The sequence below is a fragment of the Syngnathoides biaculeatus genome, chromosome 7 (genome assembly GCF_019802595.1).
Source record: "Syngnathoides biaculeatus isolate LvHL_M chromosome 7, ASM1980259v1, whole genome shotgun sequence".
NCBI lineage: Eukaryota > Metazoa > Chordata > Actinopteri > Syngnathiformes > Syngnathidae > Syngnathoides > Syngnathoides biaculeatus.
In genome coordinates, this window is record NC_084646.1 from 18,533,712 (window position 1) to 18,556,066 (window position 22,355).

At 38.2% G+C, this 22,355-nt stretch overlaps 1 protein-coding gene across 8 annotated transcripts in view; it reads left to right on the plus strand.

Annotated features, from left to right (window-relative positions):
* The window catches only part of LOC133503388 (adhesion G protein-coupled receptor E3), a 98,129-nt gene that overhangs the window by 19,278 nt on the left and 56,496 nt on the right, over window positions 1–22,355 (plus strand). For 3 of the 8 annotated variants that reach the window (XM_061824976.1, XM_061824979.1, XM_061824977.1), the window contains exons 16-20: window positions 160–313; window positions 539–672; window positions 918–992; window positions 1,356–1,471; window positions 3,107–3,227. In XM_061824976.1, the coding sequence (XP_061680960.1) occupies window positions 160–313; window positions 539–672; window positions 918–992; window positions 1,356–1,471; window positions 3,107–3,227 (600 nt within the window). Of the gene's footprint in view, window positions 1–159; window positions 314–538; window positions 673–917; window positions 993–1,355; window positions 1,472–3,106; window positions 3,228–20,904; window positions 20,947–22,355 lie in introns of all 8 variants that reach the window. The other 5 variants (XM_061824972.1, XM_061824975.1, XM_061824973.1 and 2 more) reach the window with 4 other exon arrangements.

The window sequence follows — 22,355 nt, forward strand, 5'->3', positions numbered from 1 at the left end:
GTGTACAAATTCAGTAAATTCAGAGCAAGCTGTATATGAGAAGATCCATCACTATAGAAATATTGACATTTACTGGGCATCATTCAAGAGCGTTACCGGAGCGTCTGAAATGGGTAATGTAATTTATCTTTTGGCCCGCCCGGGTTGCTGTGCTTGTAGGTTGCGTGTACACTTGTGGCAGCATTGCTTCACCTGTTCTTCATGGCTGCCTTCAGCTGGATGCTGGTTGAGGGTCTGCTGCTTTGGAGCAAGGTGGTTGCTGTCAACCTCAGTGAAGAAAGACACATGAAGTATTATTATCTCATCGGCTGGGGTACAGTGATTTGATCTTTTTTCAATTCTATTACTGTACTACATTATCAAGGTCAAATCTGACTTTCCAAAATGCTTTTTCCATCACATTGTCTTCTACTGAGCCACTATTTAGCTTCCACTTTGCTCATACTGTATCTATTTCAATTCCTGTTCATGTTACTATTAGTTACACCGATCTTTTAATCCCCCACCTTTTTTCATAATTATTCTTACCTGCCTACAGGTCTGCCAGTGCTCATAGTCACCATCACACTAGCGTCGGCCTCAGGCAAATACTTGGCGGATGGCTACTGTTGGCTCAGTGTCCAGAACGGTGTCATCTGGGGCTTTGCTGGGCCTGTCATCTTCATCATTATGGTCAGCAAATTACACACTGTCACATTTTATAGTATTATGTATTTTGTTAATTTCTGACATAACCAATGCCATGTGCAAATAGCATAGAATTTTTGTATGTCTGTAATATACCCTATGACTAATAGACTTAAAATACAGAGTTTTACAATACAAAGGTCGTTGTCCTGCATTTTCTTGGCCATTTACTTTCAAGTAGGTATTGTTTTGATCTTTTTTTAAAAGGTTTTTTAATAACATTTCTTAAGGTCCTTCTCACACAGAGTGAAGCGGCTGAACACCACTTAACTGTCACATGCTGTCGGGTTCAGCAACTGGCATTTGTGAGTGCCCAACCATCAGTCCCTAGTTTTGATGTAATTTTGAATTTGAATTTGAATTACAGCTTTCACATCCCAAAATTTGCGTCGTAAACCCACATCCAGCAAACTGCCCCCAAGATATACCAATGCAATGTACACATATATAATTACATATTTTTCAGTAATATTTACAGTACCTATATTTATAATATAATATATTAGCGTTGGTGCTACTGCTACTTCTTGCTCTTCGTCTTAATTATTGTTGTTATTATTGTTATTCATTCATTCATCTTTCATTCCATTCATCTCACTAGGGTCGTGGGTGTGGTAGAGCCTTTCGTAGTATAATTATCTGGTGTTTTATTTATATTATTATTACAGGTAAATGTCATGGTACTTACCAGGGTGGTGGTCATCACTATCTCCACAGCCAAGAGGAGGTCCATTATGTTGGCAATGGGTGCCAGTCCAGTGGAACAAACCTATGAGCAAGTTAGGTACTGGCCATGAGGGGACGCTATTTGTCCTTTTTAGAAATATTATTCAACAGTGCCACAGGCCTTGGAAAAAGAAAGCGGTCTTCAGAAGGGGAGAAAAGGATTGTCATTTGTAAAACAGTGAGGCTCATTCATCAAGTAAGATAGAAATACATTTTGAATTGATTGTATTAGTTTTGTCCATAAAATATTCAGCATTTTTAAGCCACTTCAAACAACAGCCCCCTGTGGTCCTCAGTTTTTTATGGTCCTTCACTTTTCCATCAGACACAGGAATCATTTCAGACAAATGTTCTTTTTGTGCATTGAAATTTGTTTTGCTATTACAGTTCAATTTTCTAAATACAATTGGTAAAATATGAAAACCCAATGTGCTTCTTTTCCCACCAATTTTAATACCAAATTGGGAATATGATTTAAAAAATTGTTCATGTCTGCCATCGTTTTATACAATATTTCTGCAATTAAAATTACAAAACATGGGATGGGATGTATGTAGTTTTTTTTTTCAATTGAATAACCATATTGGTAAAAGCTAAACTAAAAATTAAAAGGAACTGGTCCAAATTCTAAATGTTTATTTGAAAAAGACTTGCTCCCTAAACGCAAATTTAATGTTTTACCTTTTTGCAACAGCTTTCAAATTTCATTAACAAATATTCATTAGTGCATAATAAAAAAAAAGCGTAGACAATGATACGTTTGTTTTTCTATAGTTGAAATTTTGAAACATGGCATAGTATTTCTAAACTTATGGTTATGGTCATCTGAAGTATAGCCAAAAATCTGTTTGCATCTAAATACAGCAACATCCCCCTCTGGCCCCCACCCCCACACCCCAAAAAAAACAAAAAAACGATCCCAATGTGATATGAATACACTGTAATTAGCTAATTATGCATTCCACAGGTCTTGGCCTTACTTTTATTTTTAACAGTGCATTTGTACGTTGCCCTGCAGAAACATCACAGCTGTGTTTCTCGTGAAACGGGTAAAGGCTAATCTTTGAATCTGTCCCACATGCGATCCAGTAGATTTCCGACCAGAAGTCTTGTAAATGATTCTATTGGTGAAAATTATGTCAAAGTGTGTATTTTTTTTTCAACCTTAGCCCACTATGCCTCACAGTAGGTGCACTATAAGAATTTTCAAAGTTGTCCTTGAACCATTCGGTACCCCTGGGTGGCAGCCATCTCGGAAACTTAAACAAATTCCTCCACTGAATAAGCTAAGGCCTGCCGCCATCCATGTCACAATTTGAACACATATTCACAGCTGGTGTGGTTTGGCAGTCACCTGAGTGGGAAGCTAATTCCACTCTAAACAGAATTAAATGAGATTTAAGGTGGGAAGTTGTCACCCCATGAGTCTTCCCAGCCACACAGCAACTGTGTGGAACAGCTTGTCACCCAAGGTTGCTCAATAATATCCTCCAAAAAAGTTCTAAGAAGTAGAAAAATCTAGAAATGTGTCTGTGGCCCTAAGAAAGGATTTGAATAAAAATAAGAAAAGATGTTTTAAGATGATAAATTAGAACCTGTTTTCCAAAATATTTCATGTCTTTGTATTTTGTGTGCGTGTTTAAAAATCATGCATGTGTACCGTACGCTCGACATGAGTGTCATATGGTTGCAGGGCTGCTGTTAAAGCAGTTTTGGTTTTGCTGCCCATTCTTGGATTGACATGGCTGTGTGGTGTTCTGGTGCCTTTCTCCATTGTCATGGCCTACATCTTCATCCTCCTCAATTCCCTCCAGGTACCCACCAATGTACATTTGCAAAGATTTTGCAAACATGCAAAGTCTCACAAATCAATGATGGGGAACCTTATTGAGTTTAAGTTTTTCTTTTTTGTAAAGTCAAATCCTTGAAAAACAAAAGACCAAGATCACTGTGAAGTCTAAAATCTCAAAGCTGCTCATGTTTAATGTTCAATATTTCATTATATAGCTGTGATGTTACGAGAGGCATAAGGAATGTTATTATTTGAATTGCAGCTAATTGAATAATTATTTAAATTTATAGTGGTTGGCAAAAGCATATTCTAAGTTGAAGTGTAACAAGTAAGCATACGGTATATACTTCCTAACCAGAAACGATTCAGAAAAAACAGGTGTTCATACATTCTATTTATATAATATACAATCTACATTAAAAGGCATCATGGTCGTTCCACAATCGTCAAATGTGTATAACTTCATATTTAAACTCACCATTTTATTTGTTGCAATTCATGAGAAAAATGTAGGCTGTAAATAGCACTTCAACCAGAACAAAACGTCAGACCACTTTTTTAAATAATCTCCATTTACAAACTTAGTCCTGCTTTTTTTTTTTTTTTTTCCAATGAGCTATTGAAAGGTCTTTACACGTGAGACTGTTGTTTAGGCAGCTCAATAAAATTACAATGGCATTTTTGGAGTGCAAGCGCAAACTAAAAAAAAAAAGTCTCAAAGTGGAGGTTTTTGAAAATGCTATGTGTAAATATTGAAAGCTGCAACTTAAAAAAATAAATGATCGCAATTTTGTTGAACTTATTCTTTCTTGGATAGGAGAACAATTATATGTCGTTCTCAGCGCAAAAATATAATGAGAAGTGAAATGAAGATACACATTAAAATAATAGAGGCAGACCAAGCATTAGGTGTGCATGTGTTACAGGCACAGTCTGTAAATTCCAGTACCTTTTGTATAAATTGCAAATGCGACTAGAAGTACAACTATCCTCACAGAAAATAAGTTGGGCACAAGTTAAAGTCACTTTGAACAATATTACATGAGTAAAATTCTTCAGAATCTGACTTTTACTGCACTCATGTATCAAAATGCATTCTGTAATAGTAAATGTTCTTGGATATAAGTAGGATGTCTGGGCGAGAGATAGGGTGAGATGCTCGATCATCAGGGAGAGGCTTCGACTCAAACTGGTGCTTCTCAACATCGAAAGAATCCAGATGAGGTGGCTCAGGCATCTCAGAATCAGAAACAGCTTTATTGCCCAAGTACTGTATGTACTGTAAACAATATACAAGGAATTTGTCTCCGGTAGTGAGAGCCACCCTAGTATGTCATACATGTTGAGTATGACAGCAGAAAAACATTCAACTGACATTTTTTTCTTCTTTTCTTTTTTTTTAACTCACAGTTGTGGAAATGATGCAGTCTTTTAGCAGTTAGAGGAGTTAGAATGCCCGTTGGAACAATAGTCCAGTGCAATGACTATTATAAAAAGAGTGTCAAGACTTCAAGGAGTGTCTGCAGTTTAATGTGACTAGTCGTTATTTTATTATATACGATAGTCTATCGTATATAATAATAATTGGCCCAGGAGAATGTGACAACAGTAAACTCAAGGCAGAAAATTGGCAGCATTTTGCAGTGGAATTGCAAGTTAGCTGTTAAAGAATTTAATTGTAACAGGGAAGAGGCTGATTGCATGCCTGCTGGTTTTCGTTTGCATTGTTCAGTGGCACCTAGCCGAGAGAAGGAGCTGGAAGGGTGTTCCTCGTTCGGGTGGCGTGCAAGTCCTTAAGGCTGGGTAGACTGGTGCTGACAATCTGTTTAGCAGTTTGGATCGATTTGATTGCAGTCAGAGTTTGTCCTTTTATCTACCAGCCCCAAACCAGACTGTGATGGAGATACACAGTACTGATTCATTTTCCTGTATACCTGATTTGGATGCCTTCTGGATGCCTCCTTGGTGAGGTGTTCTGGGAATATTCCACCGAGAAGAGGCCCCAGTGATAGCCCTTGACACGTTTGAAAAATTACATCTTCCGGGTGACCTAGGAAGAACTGGAGACAATGGCTGAGGAGAAAACTTTGGGCTTCCCTCCTTCACCTCATGTCCCCAGGACTCGACTCCGGATAAGTGTAAGAAAATGGGTGGATGGATGAATACAAATAAACTTTTAAAGGGGGTGTTTCGAAGGTATTGCTATTATTTTATTTTTATTTATATAATATAGTTCAGAGTCACTGATTTTGTAATGGTACACACTCCTGACTTTGGTCTGGGCAGCATGGGATTGAGTCCTGCTAAGTGTTGGTGTCTATCTATATCTATCTATCTATCTATCTATCTATCTATCTATCTATCTGTCTGTCTGTCTGTCTGTCTGTCTGTCTGTCTGTCTGTCTGTCTGTCTGTCTGTCTGTCTGTCTGTCTGTCTGTCTGTCTGTTCTGTCTGTCTGTCTGTCTGTGTCTGTCTGTCTGTCTGTCTGTCTACAGTAACTAGCCATGTGTTCATTCTTTCAAAGAAAGACAACAAAGCATTTGCAAAGTTTTAGGAGTTATGTTATTCTTTTGAATATATTTGAACTTCTATCTCTGTCTAAGTTTTATGGGCATCTTTACCATAACTACAGGCATGCCTCATCTGCTTCCTTATCATGCGAGAGATAAATAGCACATATGAGGAGGGGGAACGGAAGTTTTTGTGGGTCCCATAAATTGCTCCACCCACTGTCGTCCAATCTCTAGGCAATGTCATTCAAAACTTTTCGCACTATCCATTACCTGGGTATAATAGGCTCTTGGCCCTGTGCTGTCCATCCTATTATTAGGCCATAACATCAAACTATCAACAACCTTTAGCAACGGGTGTTTTTGAATGAAGGAAAAAGCTGAAGACAACAGAGGAAGAAGGTGAAGGAAGCTGCGTTGCAATGACAATTTTAAAGTGCAGAATCTGCAAGGTGTTCTCCAGAGTAGGCCAGTCGTTTTTTTTTTTTAATTTACACAGAAATTGTTTTCAGAAAAAGAACAACTATTCAAAAGCGCGGAACTTCTCGACTGTGATAAAGACATGCTGGCCACATATGATAATGCTACATTGTTGTTTCTAAACAAAAACATGTAATTTACTTTCTAAATTCAAATATATTAATGTAAAGATGATTACAAACTTTTAAGTTAAATTAGTCATACGTATTATACCATTGATTTATTTATAAATCCACGTTTTAATTGGTATCTTTGATAATTATGAGGTCCGGTTGAAAAACAAACAAATGTGCGACATGATTGTTTGCATTTCCATTGCCAGGGAAAATAACTTTCCCTTTGAAAAGGAGTCCTGCTTGTGTTGCATCCTCAATTACCAGCTACAGCATTAAAACAATATTCAAACAGGATACCAAGGTCAGACTGATTCCCACCAAGCCTTTCTGAGGTGCCACTTATAATGAGGGGGTTGAGCAGCCTTTTTAAGTTGTCTATTTATAGTGTTTTGTCTCAAATTGTTCTTATTTTTCCTTTTCCATGTTTACATGTTTACTTTGATTTTAAAGTTGTATCTATATGTTTGGAATTTAAATTAGCATTTCGTGGCTAATTTCACATTGAATTGTGGCGCCTGCTTGGATGTTTTTATTTTAAAAACTCACATTAGAGAGTTTTTTGGTACTCCTTTATTGTGAAGTTCAAATGAAGAAACTGCGCCATATAAGATGTGAAAAATGAAGAGACTAATAACACTTCTTGTCAAAAGAGGGAGAAAATTCTTGCCTTTGTAAGACCTCTCCTTATGTTAAACCTGCTGACATTTATTTGGTTTAGAATTACCTGCCAGCTCAATTTGGTAATAGACTGTGTCATAAGAAAGCAAACCATCATATTTGCCCGTCTCCACTTACCTGTGTGTGGGTCTATACGTCTTTCTGGCTTTGTGACGAATAATTTTAGTTTGAAACAACTGTAGAATGTAGGAATACTTCTACGCTGTTCTGATTTTTGTTGGGTCCTCAAAAAGGGCAGCTGAAGTGTCAAAAATTAGGAAGGTGAGGATTACAAGTTGAAGTTTTAACCCGAGCAGATGTGGCCTTTCAACAGTCTTAAAACTGGTGATCTCACTGCCTGTGACTATGCCGGGGGAAAAAAAGGACCCCAAATTACCCATTTTGGAACAATGACCGTGCTATTTGTATTTTCACCTGTTTTTGTTGCTCACAGAAATCAATTCTTGAGGGATTATGTATACACATAAGTCCTACATACAGTATACATACAGTGTTGGCTGGTTGTGATTAGGTTAGAAATTGTCCTGGTTTCTGTTACACTGCTACACAGCAGTAGATCTATAGAATTTCTGCAGCTTTGATGCATACTTTGTGGATAATTAGTGAGAACTGGGTCAGCACAGGGCAAGAAAGCAAAACCATGTTGTTCTTCTAGTGGGTGGCAGGGAGATGGTGGGATAGAGTTGAAGTGGGGGTTAGAGTGTCGGGAGGTTAAAAGGCTGTCAAATATTAGTGCCAATTCACATTGAGACATTTTCTTTTCACTGCATTAAGGTCAAAGCAAATAAGCAGTGCTGTCTGTTCTTTTTCTAGAATCAATTTGGTATATTTCCAACGCATTATACCCATTCTGGTATTTTTTTCTTATGAATTTAAGAAATAAACGACACAGCAGAAGTGAATTGGTACTTGGTACTACTCATTACGCATTTAGTATGGTACAACTTATTGTGAATGACTGCACTGTAATCAATTCATAGAAGGTAGTTCACGATTGCTTTATCATTTTTTTCACAAGTAACCTTTCTTTAAATTTTATTAACGCATCAAATAATTCATCATTCTATTGCAAGAAGATAAATGACGCGTTGGTTTGTACATTAGTGTCAATTTTTAGCATTGTCTTAGCAAAGGAGCACTTGTCTTAAGGAGATATGAAAAGCAACATGATTTTTTTTATGGCAGTAGAGAATAATCAGTCCCTTCAAATCTGTATATTTAAATATGAAAACTCTAATCTCAAAGTTAATGTGAATTTTCACAAGTACTCTTGTTGAACATAAATATTTGAACCCTTGATTACTGGTACTAAAGTTGTACACACTCGCTCGGGAGGTCTTCTTAGATACCGAGCACAATGCAAGTTCAGTGCCATCGTGATTTATTGTCAGAAGCAGCCACTTGTGTATTTAACTACAATTAAAGTATTGTGTGAAATCAAACAAAACAGTGGGAATATGAGCTAAGGAACAATAGCTCTGCCATGAGGGCACTGATTGGGATGTAGATGGTAGTCCCCACTGGCCTCTTGCCCTTCTTGGGGTGGTCCCTGGTTTGCCCCCTACAGATAGCTCGGGCCATTTCCTATGCGCACCAGTGCACACAGATATATGCTCTTCCCGCTGAGTGTTTACAGCCACATGCTGATTTCTATTAATCTGCTTCTTGTTGGGACAAGTCAGAGGGAGGGTCCTAGAGGGTTTGTATTGGACTCTGAGGCCACAGAAGGTGGGTGAAACATTCAGTTTCACACACACACACACACACAACACACACACACACACCACACACCACACACACACACACACACACACACACACACACGCACACATACACACAACCTGAAAGCCCTGTCTGACACATTGCACCAGGCCTGGACCTCTTTTTACACTGAGCAGATGTGGTCTCACACTTGTTTTCCTTGGTAATTATCCCTCGTTAAGTGAAAGCATGTGCCAATCAAACAGCTTGGCTAGCAAGAGCAGTTCCTGAGCCAGTTAAGGGAGAGAGCGATGGAGGTAGAGAGACCTATAATCTCATCTCCTCCTCTTTTTAAAGCACAGTGTCATTTCAGAGTCATTACTACATTAAAGGCAATCCTTGCCATGGTGTGAGAGCTGCACCAGCTGCAGGACTGACATTATTATCCCTCGTTTGACTTTCAAGTGGTTGCAAATTTGATGATTATAACATTTAACACTTGTCATGTTAAATTATATCTTTATGTTGTTTTTTTTGGTGGGGGTTGCTTCTTAACTTCAAAATTGTTAATACATCAGTCATTGAGAAGTAACGTTATCACATACTGTAACATAAAATTGAACTATAAAATGGGGCGCATGGTGACATCGTGGATAGCAATTCAGCCCCAAAGTTGAGAGGTTCTGGGTTCAAATATCAGCTCTGGCCCCCTATGTCAAGTTTTTAAGGTCTCACTATCTCACAGTCTTAAGATAACTCAAGACTAACCCTTACCAGAAAATCTAATTGTGAATTGTTTGCTTAATTTGGTGGAGAGTGGTCTGGGTTGATGTAGGGGTACTTATTTGCAATTTCTAATTTCACTTCAAGTGTCTTCGCACTTTTGTCCATCATGAAACGTAAGTGGTCATAGTTTAAGACGCTCCTATTATTAATTTATTAAACTGCCATACAGTATTTCATTAACACACATTATGCTTCAGACACTGTCAAATGATTAATAAATTGGGCTCTGTGTAAAAAAAAATGGGGCAAGTCTCTCCCTCCAAATCAAAGATAGTGATGGCAAAAAAGAAGAAAAAAACGAAGATATATTAAGTCTTCATGTCGGTGAACTACCATTCATTTTCACTTTGAGGACCTATGAACCGGAGTGAAGTGTGATTGCATGTGACAGTCGCCAAGTCTGCCTGTTTATCATGATGGATACACCCTGCCACTGTGGCAGTGCAACACACAAACCCACCCTCGCACAGATTTCTGATGCAGGGACAGGAACTTTATGAAGACCCTTGATACAGAACCACGCAAGCTGGACGACCCAAATTTTTCCCAATCACTGTATTGACTGTCAGATCCTCAATAAAACAAGATATTTACTTCATTTGTTATACGGTATTGATGAATTATGTAATTCATGCTTGCCTCTCTGACTAATCTAAATTAACATGAGTTGTTGGAGAGTCATCAGTCCTGTGATGTTGAGGATTACTTTTTCGATTATTATCTTTGTGGAACAAACAACTGTATATCTTTTGTAAACAGGATAGTAAGACCCATATTTAGAATGGGTAGTTTGGGTTTTGGTAGAACTTTAGCTAAGTCCTCATACTCAAACAATGTACACTATCAATACGTTCCCATGATACAAGGCCACATGTACAAGGGAGTAATTAAACCTAAGGCACACTTATTGACCATGTTTAACCCTTAAAACGTGAAAGACGCTCTGTCTTTCACTTTGTCTGAGCTCCTCCCACCATAATTTGTGATCTTGACACATGCCATTAACGTCAGCTCGCCTCGCCTCATCTGTGAGACGCGAGAGCAAAACCATCCCATAATAATACCTGTGTCTTTTATCCCAGTTTGGTACCCAAAAGCAACTTGTTCAGATTTTGCATATTGCATCCATTTCTCATTGCTAGTCAAGGGCACTATGACAGTCTTGTCAGCAGTGCAATTTTATGTTTCAGTTGGAACGGTGGTGTGTATGTGTAATAGTGTGTTTTGTCTTTGATTTTAAATTTGTTTTCATGCCTTGAAATGTGTGCATAAGAAAAAGAGGACACATTTCTCTCCCATGCCCGAGGAATAAACCAAGGGCAAATATTCTATTTCTATTCTATTGTTACTTGAGCAAAATGTGAACTTTAGCCAAAAACCACTGATATATGTAGAAGTACATGCACAAGGAAATGATAAAGTGAGAGTTCGTTGAAGTCCGAGAATAGTTTTTATTGTTCCTCTTGATCATATTATGTAGGTTTACGATGAAACCCATGCATACAACCTGTAGTTTGATGAGAATTTTCACCACTCTGCTGTTGTCTGGTACAATACAATACGCAGGTATACATACCGTGCCCACATTCATATACAATATAAGACAAGAAAAAACATACTGTAAATAATTTAAAAAAAATATAACCAAAAAAGCCTCCTGTCATGAAAAAATGAAGCCAAAAAATATATATATATAATGAACAAAACAAAAGAAAAAAGGATCAAGTTCTACTATGCAATTTTCACTGATCATGATTACTATATGGGACAGTAACCCCTCCATTAAATGAAGGAAGACTGTATATCCTTGACAGTCAATCAGAATAAGAGTTGAAATCACTACTCCCTTGATGTGGAATTATGCTTAAACACAATTCCTATATCATATCGACAAACCTCAATTCAATTGAAGTTGGGATGTTGTGTAGAATGTAAATTAAAAACTGAATACAATGATTTACAAATCCTTTTTAACCTACATTGAATTGATTACACAATAAAGACAAGTAGTAATGTTTATATTATAAAATGTTTTTTGTAAATATTCACTCATTTTGAATTTGATGCCTGCAATACATTCCAAAAAAAGCTAGAGCAGTGGACCATTTATCACTATGTTACACCAACTTTCCTTTTAACGACAATACGTACATTTGGGAACCGAGCACACTAATAGTTGAAGTTTTGTAGGTGTGATTCCTTCCTATTTTTGCTTGATGGACATCATCAGTTGCTCAACAGTCTGGGGTGTTCATTATCATATTTTATGCTTCATAATGCACTACATATTTTCAAAAGGCGGTCGGGACTGCAGGGAGGCCAATCTAGTAGTTCTTGCACTATTTTACTACTATGTCACACAATTCTAACGCATGTAGAATATGCCTTGGCATTGTCTTGCTTAAATAAGCAGCGACGTCCCTGAAAAAGACTTTGCTTGAATGACAACACACACAAAGTTCATTCCAAAACTATATGTACCTGTTTGCCTGGATGGTGTGTTCTCAGATGTGCAAGTTACTCATGCCTTAAGCACTAACACACCCCTTACCATCACAGAGGCTGGCTTTTGAACTTTGCGGTGATAACAGCTAAGGTGGTCCTTTTACTCTTTGGCCCAGAGGACACGACAGCCATGATTTAAAAAAAATGAATGAAATGTTGACCCATCAGACCACTGCGCACTTTTCCACTTTTCATCACTGCATCTCAATCCATTTAGTAGATAATGGCTTTTGCTTTCCATGGTAGCAGTTTGACTCACATTTGTAGATGTTGCGACAAACTCTGTTAAATGGCATTGTTTTTCAGAAGTGTTCCTGAGTCCATCTGGCAGTACCCTTTAGACAATGATGCCAGTTTTTAATGCAGTGGTGCCTGAGTGATTGAAGGTCACGGACATTCAATGATGTTTTTTGGCCATGCCACTTACGTGCATAGATTTCTCCAGATTCTCTGAATCTTTCAATGATTTTATCGACCATAGATGATGAAATCTCTAAATTCCTTGAAATTGTACTATAACAAACGTTCTTATTTTTTTTTTTTTTTGAAAAAAAAAATCACCTAGTTGTTTAAAAAGTGGTGAACCTTGCCCCACCCAACCTTGATTGTGAAAACCAGCCTTTCAGAGAATGCTCCTTTTATACCCAATCATGACACTCCCCTGTTTCCATTTAACCTGGTCACCCTTGGAATGTTCCAAATAGAAGGGTTTTTTTGAGTATTTCTCATTTTTCCCAGGCTTTTGTTGCAGGCAATAAATTCAAAATAAGATAATATTTTCAAAAAACAAAGTTTATCAGTTTGAACCTTTTTGGTGGAGTACACCCTAAACTGTTTGCCAGCTAATCGCAGGGCACATGGAGACAAACAGCCACACTTGCAATCACACCTTGGGGCAATTTAGAGTGTCCAATTAATTCTGCATGTTTTTGGGATGTGGGAGGAAACCAGAGTGCCTGGAGAAAACCCACACAGGCATGGGGAGAACATGGACACTCCACACAGGTGGGGCTGGGATTGAACCCGGGATCTCAGAACTGTGAGCGCAGTGCTTTCCAGCTGATGCACCGTTCCACCCCAATATGGATATTATACTTAGAAATTATATATCGGTATATATAAAAAAATAATCACAGGGCATACGGTCTCAAACCAAATCTAGCCATGCCATTATGAGAATTCTGAAACTGAAACCGGCCTTCCCCAAATTGTTCCTATGAGGGACAATATGTCTCAAATGTTAAGAGCAAATAAAACAAGAAATTAAGATGCAGGGGGACCTAATGGGTCGAGACAAATCTCTTGTTTTTTCATTTAATGGCTTATACTTCCAACACTTAGAAACATAAAATTTAGGCAATTTCAAGACAATTAATTAAATTGAGATCTTCATTCATATCTGCCTAGCTTATGCAAAATGAAAGATTTTGTGTTCGTATGTTGTGTTCAAAAGAATAAGATGTCCAGATGTTGTTGCCAAGTTTTCTTCCAATTCAACCCTTTTCCCCTTCCATCAGTGGGAAAACTTAGTGGTTAAAAACACCCTGGGATTGACAGTGAGTGCACATGCACTTTGACAAGGGGGTGCCCCACAAAAGCTTCTTAGATATCTTAGTATTGTTAATTAAACAGCTCTGTGCATTGGCAGAACACTTTGCTCCACCAGTTCAAAGACTCCTTCTTTGAACCATGTGCAAAATCTTTGGATCGGTTTTCTACAGCTATGTTTTTGTTGGCGCTTTAGGCAAGCCAACCCTAAATTGTCTTGTTTAAAATGTAGTTTGTTTACAGTCCACTTTCTTTCGTTCTCAATACCCCCACAACTTTTCTATCCCATTACCACATGTGCCTTGTGCACCTTTTTTCAGAGGCATATCAAAACGTATAGCTCTCCCAACAAGTACGGTTTTTGTAAAGAGTTTAGAATTATGTTAATGTTTGTAGGAATAAATGGAATGAATCTCTCATTCCCCCACATCCTTTGTTGTATGGGTTTATTTAATCATTAACACACGTAAAGGAGTGAGCTCATCTGTTATTGCTTCAATAACGTTTGTCGGTCTGATGTAAAATCAATATGACACACTGACTCAATGCTAGAGCAATGGCAAACGTTATTTGTCATTGACAGGCGATAAAGATATACAATTGATTTCAGTCCATTTCAGTTCGCAACCTCCACCATTTTTTACTCTTTTGTGGTAGAAGAAAGAAGTGGGAGAAAAAGGGAATTTAAAAATGATGATGAAAGGACAACCTTGCCAAATTCAATTAATCTTAAAGAAAGGGACTGTGATGTTTTGAGGGCATGTGAATTGTGCTTTTGGTGACATGCCCTGTCAGTAAAAAGAAGAGATTAATGAATAATTGGGTAGCTCTGTACTCATTGATAAGATGTTTTTTTCTGGTGATTGTTAAATATCTGTTTATATGTACAAATATGGTGGCACAGCTTTAAAGCGTTGGCCTCACAGTTCTGAGGAGTGGGGTTCAAATCCCAGTCCCCCCTGTGTGGAGTTTACATGTTCTCCCCATTCCTGCGTGGATTTTCTCTGGGCACTCCGGTTTCCTCCCACATCCCCAAAACATGCATTAATTGGATTCTCTAAATTGCCCCTTGGTGTGATTGTGAGTGCGGCTGTTGTTTGCCTCCATGTGCCCTGCAATTGGGCGGCAACCAGTTGAAGGAGTACTCTGCCTCCTGCCCGATGACAGCTGGGATAGGCTCCAGCAATCCTGCAACTCTGGTGAGCATAAGCGGCTCAAAAAATGGATGGATGTCCAAACGGTCTGTATTTCTTTACATTATTCTTTGTATTGTTTATTTAGTTTCAATATGGATTAGGGCTGTTCCTTTAGCTGGTAGAATAAAAAATGTAAATTGTGTGGGTTGAAGTGTGTTTTCAAAGTGTACAGTATTTAAATATGTGCTGCAAAAACTCATTAAACTTAGAAAATTATGAAATGAATCCCCCCCTCAGAGCTAAAGGCCATAAATGCAATAATCAACAGTCTTTAATAAATTAAATATTTCCTGCCTATATTTTTTTCTTTCTCCTTCTTTACAGTACTGTATATGTAGTTATATTGAAGTCATGGGACTCCATTATATATCTAATATTTGTGCATTCTACTTTGTTGTATGTCATCATGTACGTTAGACTTACCATTGTGTTTTGTCACCTCTGGATTGTAGGGACCCAAAGTAGTGTCGGTGGTAGAGAGAAACATCTGTTTTGGGCTTGTTGTTCCTCTTCGCTGGTTTTCAATTGGATTTCCTCAAGCAGGGCCAAAAGCTGTCACCTCTGCCAGGCTCTGTTAGTGATCACTGCCGGGCCCTATATTAAGTAGGTGGTTCAGGGCTAAGTTAATAACTCTCCCTCCTCCCCTGAGCCATAGCGCACCAATACCGTTTCCAGCAGCATCAATGTATGTGTATGATGCCTTTAACAACACCTAACAGTGGCACACTGACTTGGGTGTCTCCCACTCAATGTGACAACCGAGTTGAGTGGATGGATGGGTGTGTGTGTGTGTGTGTGTGTGTGTCCTAATAGTTCCTCTCAAAAAAATGAAAAAAGAAATTACATGATATATACTAAAAGCAATGCTATTCTTAAGCCAATGTAATAAATGTAAGATGACGTCAACACAATACAACTGGAGTAAGTGCAGTGGCATCGCCAGGCTTAGCAGGCTCTGAATGATATTTCAGACACCCTGCTGGTGCCCACGCTATAGAGTGGGTAGGGCATAAAAGTTGGATCAGCACCCCCACCTTCTCGCTCCCGACCCTGGGAGGAATCCAGAACACCTTGTGACACCTCTGGGCAGGGGTGTTTGGTTATGCCCTCCCACAGTGACGAGCTCTTCCAGTGATATTCAATTGGTACAGCCCATAATTTTCATGGTGACTTTTTATATACCGTATACTCCGTCTGTCCATCCATTCATCCATCCATTTTCTTCAACTTCCCTCTCACCAACCACTTTGTCCAGGTCTTGTGTGGTGATCCCAAGGCATTCCCAGGCCTGGCGGGAGACGTAGGCTCTCCAGCGCAGCAACATTTTTTGATGTGTATGCGGTAAGCTACGCATAGGTGCTGCACAGGGGTATGTGGGCGTTGTCAACCGCGTGACCGTGGCAGTATAAATTAGCCTCAATTGTTAAAAATTTGTTGGTGGACTTTTTTCCCCCCATTCTTGCTTAAATGTGTATATGTATGTGCAACTCAAGTTGCTCAAGAGTCCAGGGACTGTTATATTTTGCACTTCATAAACCATACAGTGGGGACAAGTCTGTACTCCTGGCAGAGTAGTCTAGTAGAGTACTTGTTCTCTTTTACTTCAAAGCCACACTGTTACACTGCGTAACATGCAGAATCTTGGTGAAATAAGCAGTGGAATCCCTTAAAAAGATGCTGCTTGGATGGCAGATTATGTTGGTCCAAAACATGTACTGTATGTACCTTTCGGCATCAATGATGACTTCAATGATGTGCACGTTACCATGCCATAGGTGTGAACACACCCCCATACCATCACAGATGCTGGCTTCTGAACTTTGCGCTAACAACATTACAGATGGTCTTTATGCTCTTTGGCCCGGAGGAAATGACTTCGATTATTTTAAAAATTAGTTTGAAATGTGGACTCATCAGATCACAGCATATTTTTCCACTTTACATCAGTCCATCTCAGATGAGCTTGAGCACAGTCAGGACACTCAGCTATTTCCTGTTAACCTGTCCACCTGAGGAATGTTCCAAACAGGTGGGGTTTTTTTTTGTTTTTTTGTTTTGGGGGGGTTGCTCATAGAATTTTTAAAAACATGTTGCAAAATCAATCAATCAATTTGAACATTAAATACATTGTTTTTGTGTTTATGCTATGGTTTTGAAAAATTATTTGTAAATCATTCTTTTCTATTTTTATTTCCATTTTACACATCCCAACTTCATTGGAATTGAGGTTTCTATATAGTTCATAAATTATTGTATTGTATTATTTTGTTTCATTACTCAGTTATTGGCTTAGAATAATCACAGATACACACTCACTTAAATGATCAAATCTGGGGCTCATAAAGACAGCATTAAAGTGCCAACGCTGCAGTGATTTCATCATGGTAAACCCAGAAATGATAATGTAAAGGTTTAGCATTTGTTTCCAATTAGTTTGACTTATTCAGCCTATGTTCAACCATGATCTCACATGTACTTACTTGTATGGTGAATTTTACCGACTTATTGAAGCTATTTTGCTCAAATTTCTATAGTCCTACGTTCTCTAAAGTTGTTCTCCTTCAAAATCACAATGTGCCGTCCTTTGGTTTTGGGTGTGAAAGCTTGCATGGTGAGGTGTTTATCTCATCAAATTGACAGCAGAGTAGCCTGGCTGTCTACCTGCCTGTTTCTCTGCCTTCATGTGGTCTTGCCAGCTTCTCTAGCCAGCTGGAGCAGTTAGAAAAGGGTGAGTATGAACCGAGGACCTGCACAGCATCAAGTCGTTGCTTCACAGCACTGACAGATACTTTGATTTGACATGCCACGAGCAGTTAAAGTGAAAGTTATGTATACATGTTAATTAAATTGTTTATGCATGTAGGGGTCAGAGACATTAGCAAGTCCCAGTGCAGAAGTGTGAATTTCTTCTCTTTTTTCCTCCATCACAGCATTTTCACCTCCTCTGTCTCTCATTTCTGTAATGATTACCAGGTGTAAGGGCTAAATCCCCCCCCCACTTTTTTTTATTTTATTTTTTTTTAGCCAAGTAGACATGCAAACATCTCTGAGTGTTTGAATCTAGGCAAGGATTTTGCACATTGTTTTTTTAAATAGTTACCTCTGTTTTTGTGAGTGTTTTCTAAGTACCTGGAGGTTGTGATCTTTAGCTACTGAAGAAAAAGAGGTTGGTCAGGTCAAATAATTAAACATTGGTCTAATCTAGTCAAAATTGATGATCATAATTTTTTTTTCACGTTAAGCAATTCCAGTAATAGCTATTCTATGTCTAAAAATTAAAGACTAAATTAAATTATATCTTCAAAAAATCTATATATATCGACAGTGGATATAAAACTTGACACATCCTTGTTCAAGTGCCAGTTTTGTGATATAAAAATGAGACCGGGACAAATCATTAAAAAAAAAAAAAAAAAAACATTAATTTGGTCTGTAACCTCCATTACTCAGTTGAGGTTTTTGAGAACCGAAGTAAAATAAACAAGAGAGATAATCTGGTTGCACAGGTTTGCACACCCTCTTATAACCTGAGATGTGGCTGTGTTTAGAATGAGCCAATAATATTCAAACATGTTAAATGAGAGTCCGCACACACCTGCGACCATTTAAACAGCTTCTGATGAACCTCAGATATGGTTCAGTTGTGAGAGTGTACTACTTGTGCCTTTTTTTTTTCAGTGGTAGCAGAAGCCTGAAGGTTTCTGACTGCTATTTCAAATTGTTCATAATTTCCTCCAACTTGTCTAAGACTCCATTTCCAGCTGAATAAGAACACCCCCAATGCATGATGTGCCCACCACCATGCTTCGGTGTAGGTACAATATGTTGTTCTTTTGGTCAAGATCAGTGATGTGTTTTCACCAAGCAAACCTTTTAGAATTATGGCCACAAGGTTTTAACTTGGGTTTTATCTGACCATGACAAAATCCCAAACACGTAGAAAAATATATCTGAGGAAAAAGCCACCTTCAATAGTTACGTACAAAAGTCATAGGATCAATCCCGCAGCAATTAAATCTGTACATGAACGATCATGTTTTTGTTTTTAAATAAACCAGGACCATTTAAATCATGTCTGAAAAATCTCAGGTTAGTATTAGCAGGTCAGCATGTGAAAGGGCCTCCATTCAGTTTTCATACACATTGACAGGTTGCTTTCATTTGTTGAACAACATTATTGGACATAGTGATTATGAATTCCTGCAGGTTATTTACATGTGTGTTTTTCTACTGCGGGTCAAACTCTTAGTACTTGTAACATGGAAATCCTTATTGTTGAAGAAAATGGGATTTTCTGTGTTGCATTGCATTGCACCACTCTCTGGGGGTTATGATTGTTTTTGCTGGATTTAACTTTTTAAACATACAATTGTTGCAGAATTAGTTGACTGCCAATTAATTTATGCTCTCTTGTTTGATGTGCAGGATAGCAATACTTTGAAAGCAACTCTGTTCATCCTTTGCATAAATTTGTACCATTTGCTAGAGAGTTCAAAAGAAACAGAAATTGGTTAAGAAAAGTGAACCCACATTTAAATAATGTGCCCCAATTTTGTTTGTTTGTTTATAGTGGGAATATTAATGAATTAACATTTTAAACAATCCATCATTATTGTTGTGCTGCCACTTATTTTTAACTCAATTATTCTCTAATAGACCACTTTTCTTAATGTACGCAGCATGTTCTTATCACTTTGTTCACACTACAACAAAAGATTAATTACAAATTTGAGCAATGATCAAAAACATGGTAATCAAATGAAAACAATGAGTTGGGAATTGCAATTGTAATGCAATACAATAGGGTATCTGTGCAAATTAACAAAAGGCCATCTATTATTCTATGAGTGTGTGGTTGTGTGTGCTCTTCTGTGTGCGTGTGTGTGTGTGTGGTGTGTGTGTGTGTGTTGTGTGTGTGTGTGTGTGTGCGCCTGAATGTGTATACACTGTATCTACAAGTAAGTAGTTACGAGCAGTTTGGTTCAATTCAATGATGCACACATTAGACACGTCATATTTTCCTTTTCATTATCAATAGTGTCCACCATGATACTTTAATTGGAAACGTGTATTTTGGCACGTCCATACCAGTGGCAGTGGTATGTTAGAAAATGGTGCAGCTGGACACAACGTAATCTGTCCGTTTATGGATGACGATTTTTTTTTTTATTTGTGTGGACCGACGACAATAGACTGGAAAGAACACATAATCACCCTATGCTGTACCTAATTCTCATAATAAACAACCTGAACTGTACAGCACCTCTTATTACAAGACTATAGAGGATATAGTTACTCTTTGTCTTACTGGCTTGAGACATCTTTGTTGCCAAAATTTTTCAGTGAACCTTGATGATTTATTTTTCAGCTTGTCCCAAGAGATGGCCAATGGTTCTTAGTTTATTTGTGTGAACAAGATCCAGGTCATCGCACATTTGGTTTATCAAAGAACCCATTCTTTCTATTAACCTGTTATAAGATTTTCCCCAACTTCTTGTGTTTGTTCGTTTGTGGCAGTTGCCATCATTTCCACTGAGGCAACCAATTTACATTATGGAATGAAGGCAAAGGCGCACACTTGTATGCACAAAGATTTCCAATGAAAAATAACTATTTTCTGTGACCATAAGTGCAGCATTTATGTATTCAAGGGCAGGGTATTGTTGGGTTCAGGGTACAAGCCACAGAGTTCAGTGAACATGAAATATCTTCTTTTATCTGTCATTTTTCTTTATTCTCCTCCTCTCCCTTTCTCTGCTTTCCTCGAATAGTTTTCCTTGATGGTTTTGACGGGCTTGAGTTGCTCTCTTTTTGTGTGAGTGTGTTTTTGTGCTTCTCTTTTAGCCTGTCTTTGAATCTCGCATTATGTATATTGTGTCTCCTTGCAATTCATTTTTTTTTTTTCAAATCATCTCTGAATCTATATTGAAAAAAACTTTGGATACTCTGGATCTGAATGTTTTGTGAGAAGGTTGGATTGAGAGACAACTATTGTAAAGGATCCAAAGGGGTGGGGAGCACATTTTGGAGACGATGTTCACATTTTAAGCGCGAAATCTCATTTCATATATTCCTAATCACTGCAGTCATTTGAGATTATTTTTTTTAAATAAAAGAGAAAAGAAGTCTAACAGCTTTGTCCTCCCATTTTATTACCACTCTCTTTGTCTGTTTGCAGGGTCTGTTCATCTTCCTGATATATGGGGTGTACAACACAGAGGTAAGTCTGCATTGTGTCTCAAGGCTGTCGCAGTGAATGAGAGAAATGACAAGTTTCTGATGTGCTCCATGCTTAAAAGCTGTGCCGAATTGGGGGGGGTTGCAGCAAGTAGGAATGTGTGTGTGTGTGTGTGTGTGTGGTGTGTGTGTGTGTGTGTGGTGTGTGTGTGTGTGTGTACGTGTTCGTGAGAGAGAGAGAAAGAGAGGCGGCTGATGGTGGGAGGAGGGCTGAGATGGAAGGGAAGGGGACATCGTTTCCACGCAAGCGTCCTACTGCCCTTCATGCTTGGACTAACTTATATGCATCCGAGTCCGACCATTAAACACTGACACGGCGTCGTTCTCACCCACTCATTGCTCACCTACATTGCCTAATATTTCACTGCCTCTTTAAGTTTTTAAACTCACAGCCCTCCATTTAGAATCCTGACAAAGCCGTTGGCTTGTGCTTTGCGAGGTCCCGAGCAGTCTCCATACATACTGTAGATAAGACGGAGGAAGAAACATGCAATGAAGGACTGAGAACATATCATACTGAGATGCTACATTATTACCATTTTGATAAGGCCTGGGCTACTGGCAGATTTTAATGGATGAGACTCACCTCATGAAAATCACTCTTAGTCAAAAAGGTAATTTCTGGTGTAAGCTTGTTAATGCAGCCCCTAAATACTTAAAACTGGGCCAAATTTTGAGGTCACTTTCCTTTGGCCATGTAAAAGAGTAATGCTGTATGAATCTCTGCATAGAATATTTTCAGTTGTCTTTGTGGTTTCTTCTCAATGCTTAAGGAGCTATCCGTTAGTCAAAAGTGAAGCACTTATAGTGAGGAGCCGGGGAGGATCTCACACTTAATCCTGTACAACAAATCAGTGAATCAATCAATTAATAAATCATCAATAACTCATACTTGCTTAAAGTGGTTTTCTTTGTGCTTTGAAATTTATTTTCGTAACTCGGGTTTTCCTTAACACTAAGGTTGTAACAATCGGTGACAAGTATATGTACATTTGCCAGTTCCCAAGAACATGACCATCCATTCATAAGCACACTCCCGTGGTGATTATTGCAAATAATATTTCCGGTTTTGTTCAGAGTAAAAAAAAAAAAAAAGTTTTTCTTGCTAGTGATACACTACGCTGTATGTGCTTTAATTTGTTTCCAAATATGTCAAGGATCCTTCACAAATTTTGATTAATGTTCCCTTGTATTTAAAATGTTCTTTACAAGTATACACACAATAAAATGCATTAGTTGTTCCATGACCTGGAACACCGCTGAGTGCTGCTAATTTGACTGCACATTGTTTGAAAATCCCTCTGAACAAAATCTGTTGGAGTCACACATCAGCTTTTACTAATGTGTCAATGGTCTACCCCATAAGTTATTCATTCCCATCAGGTGAAAGTG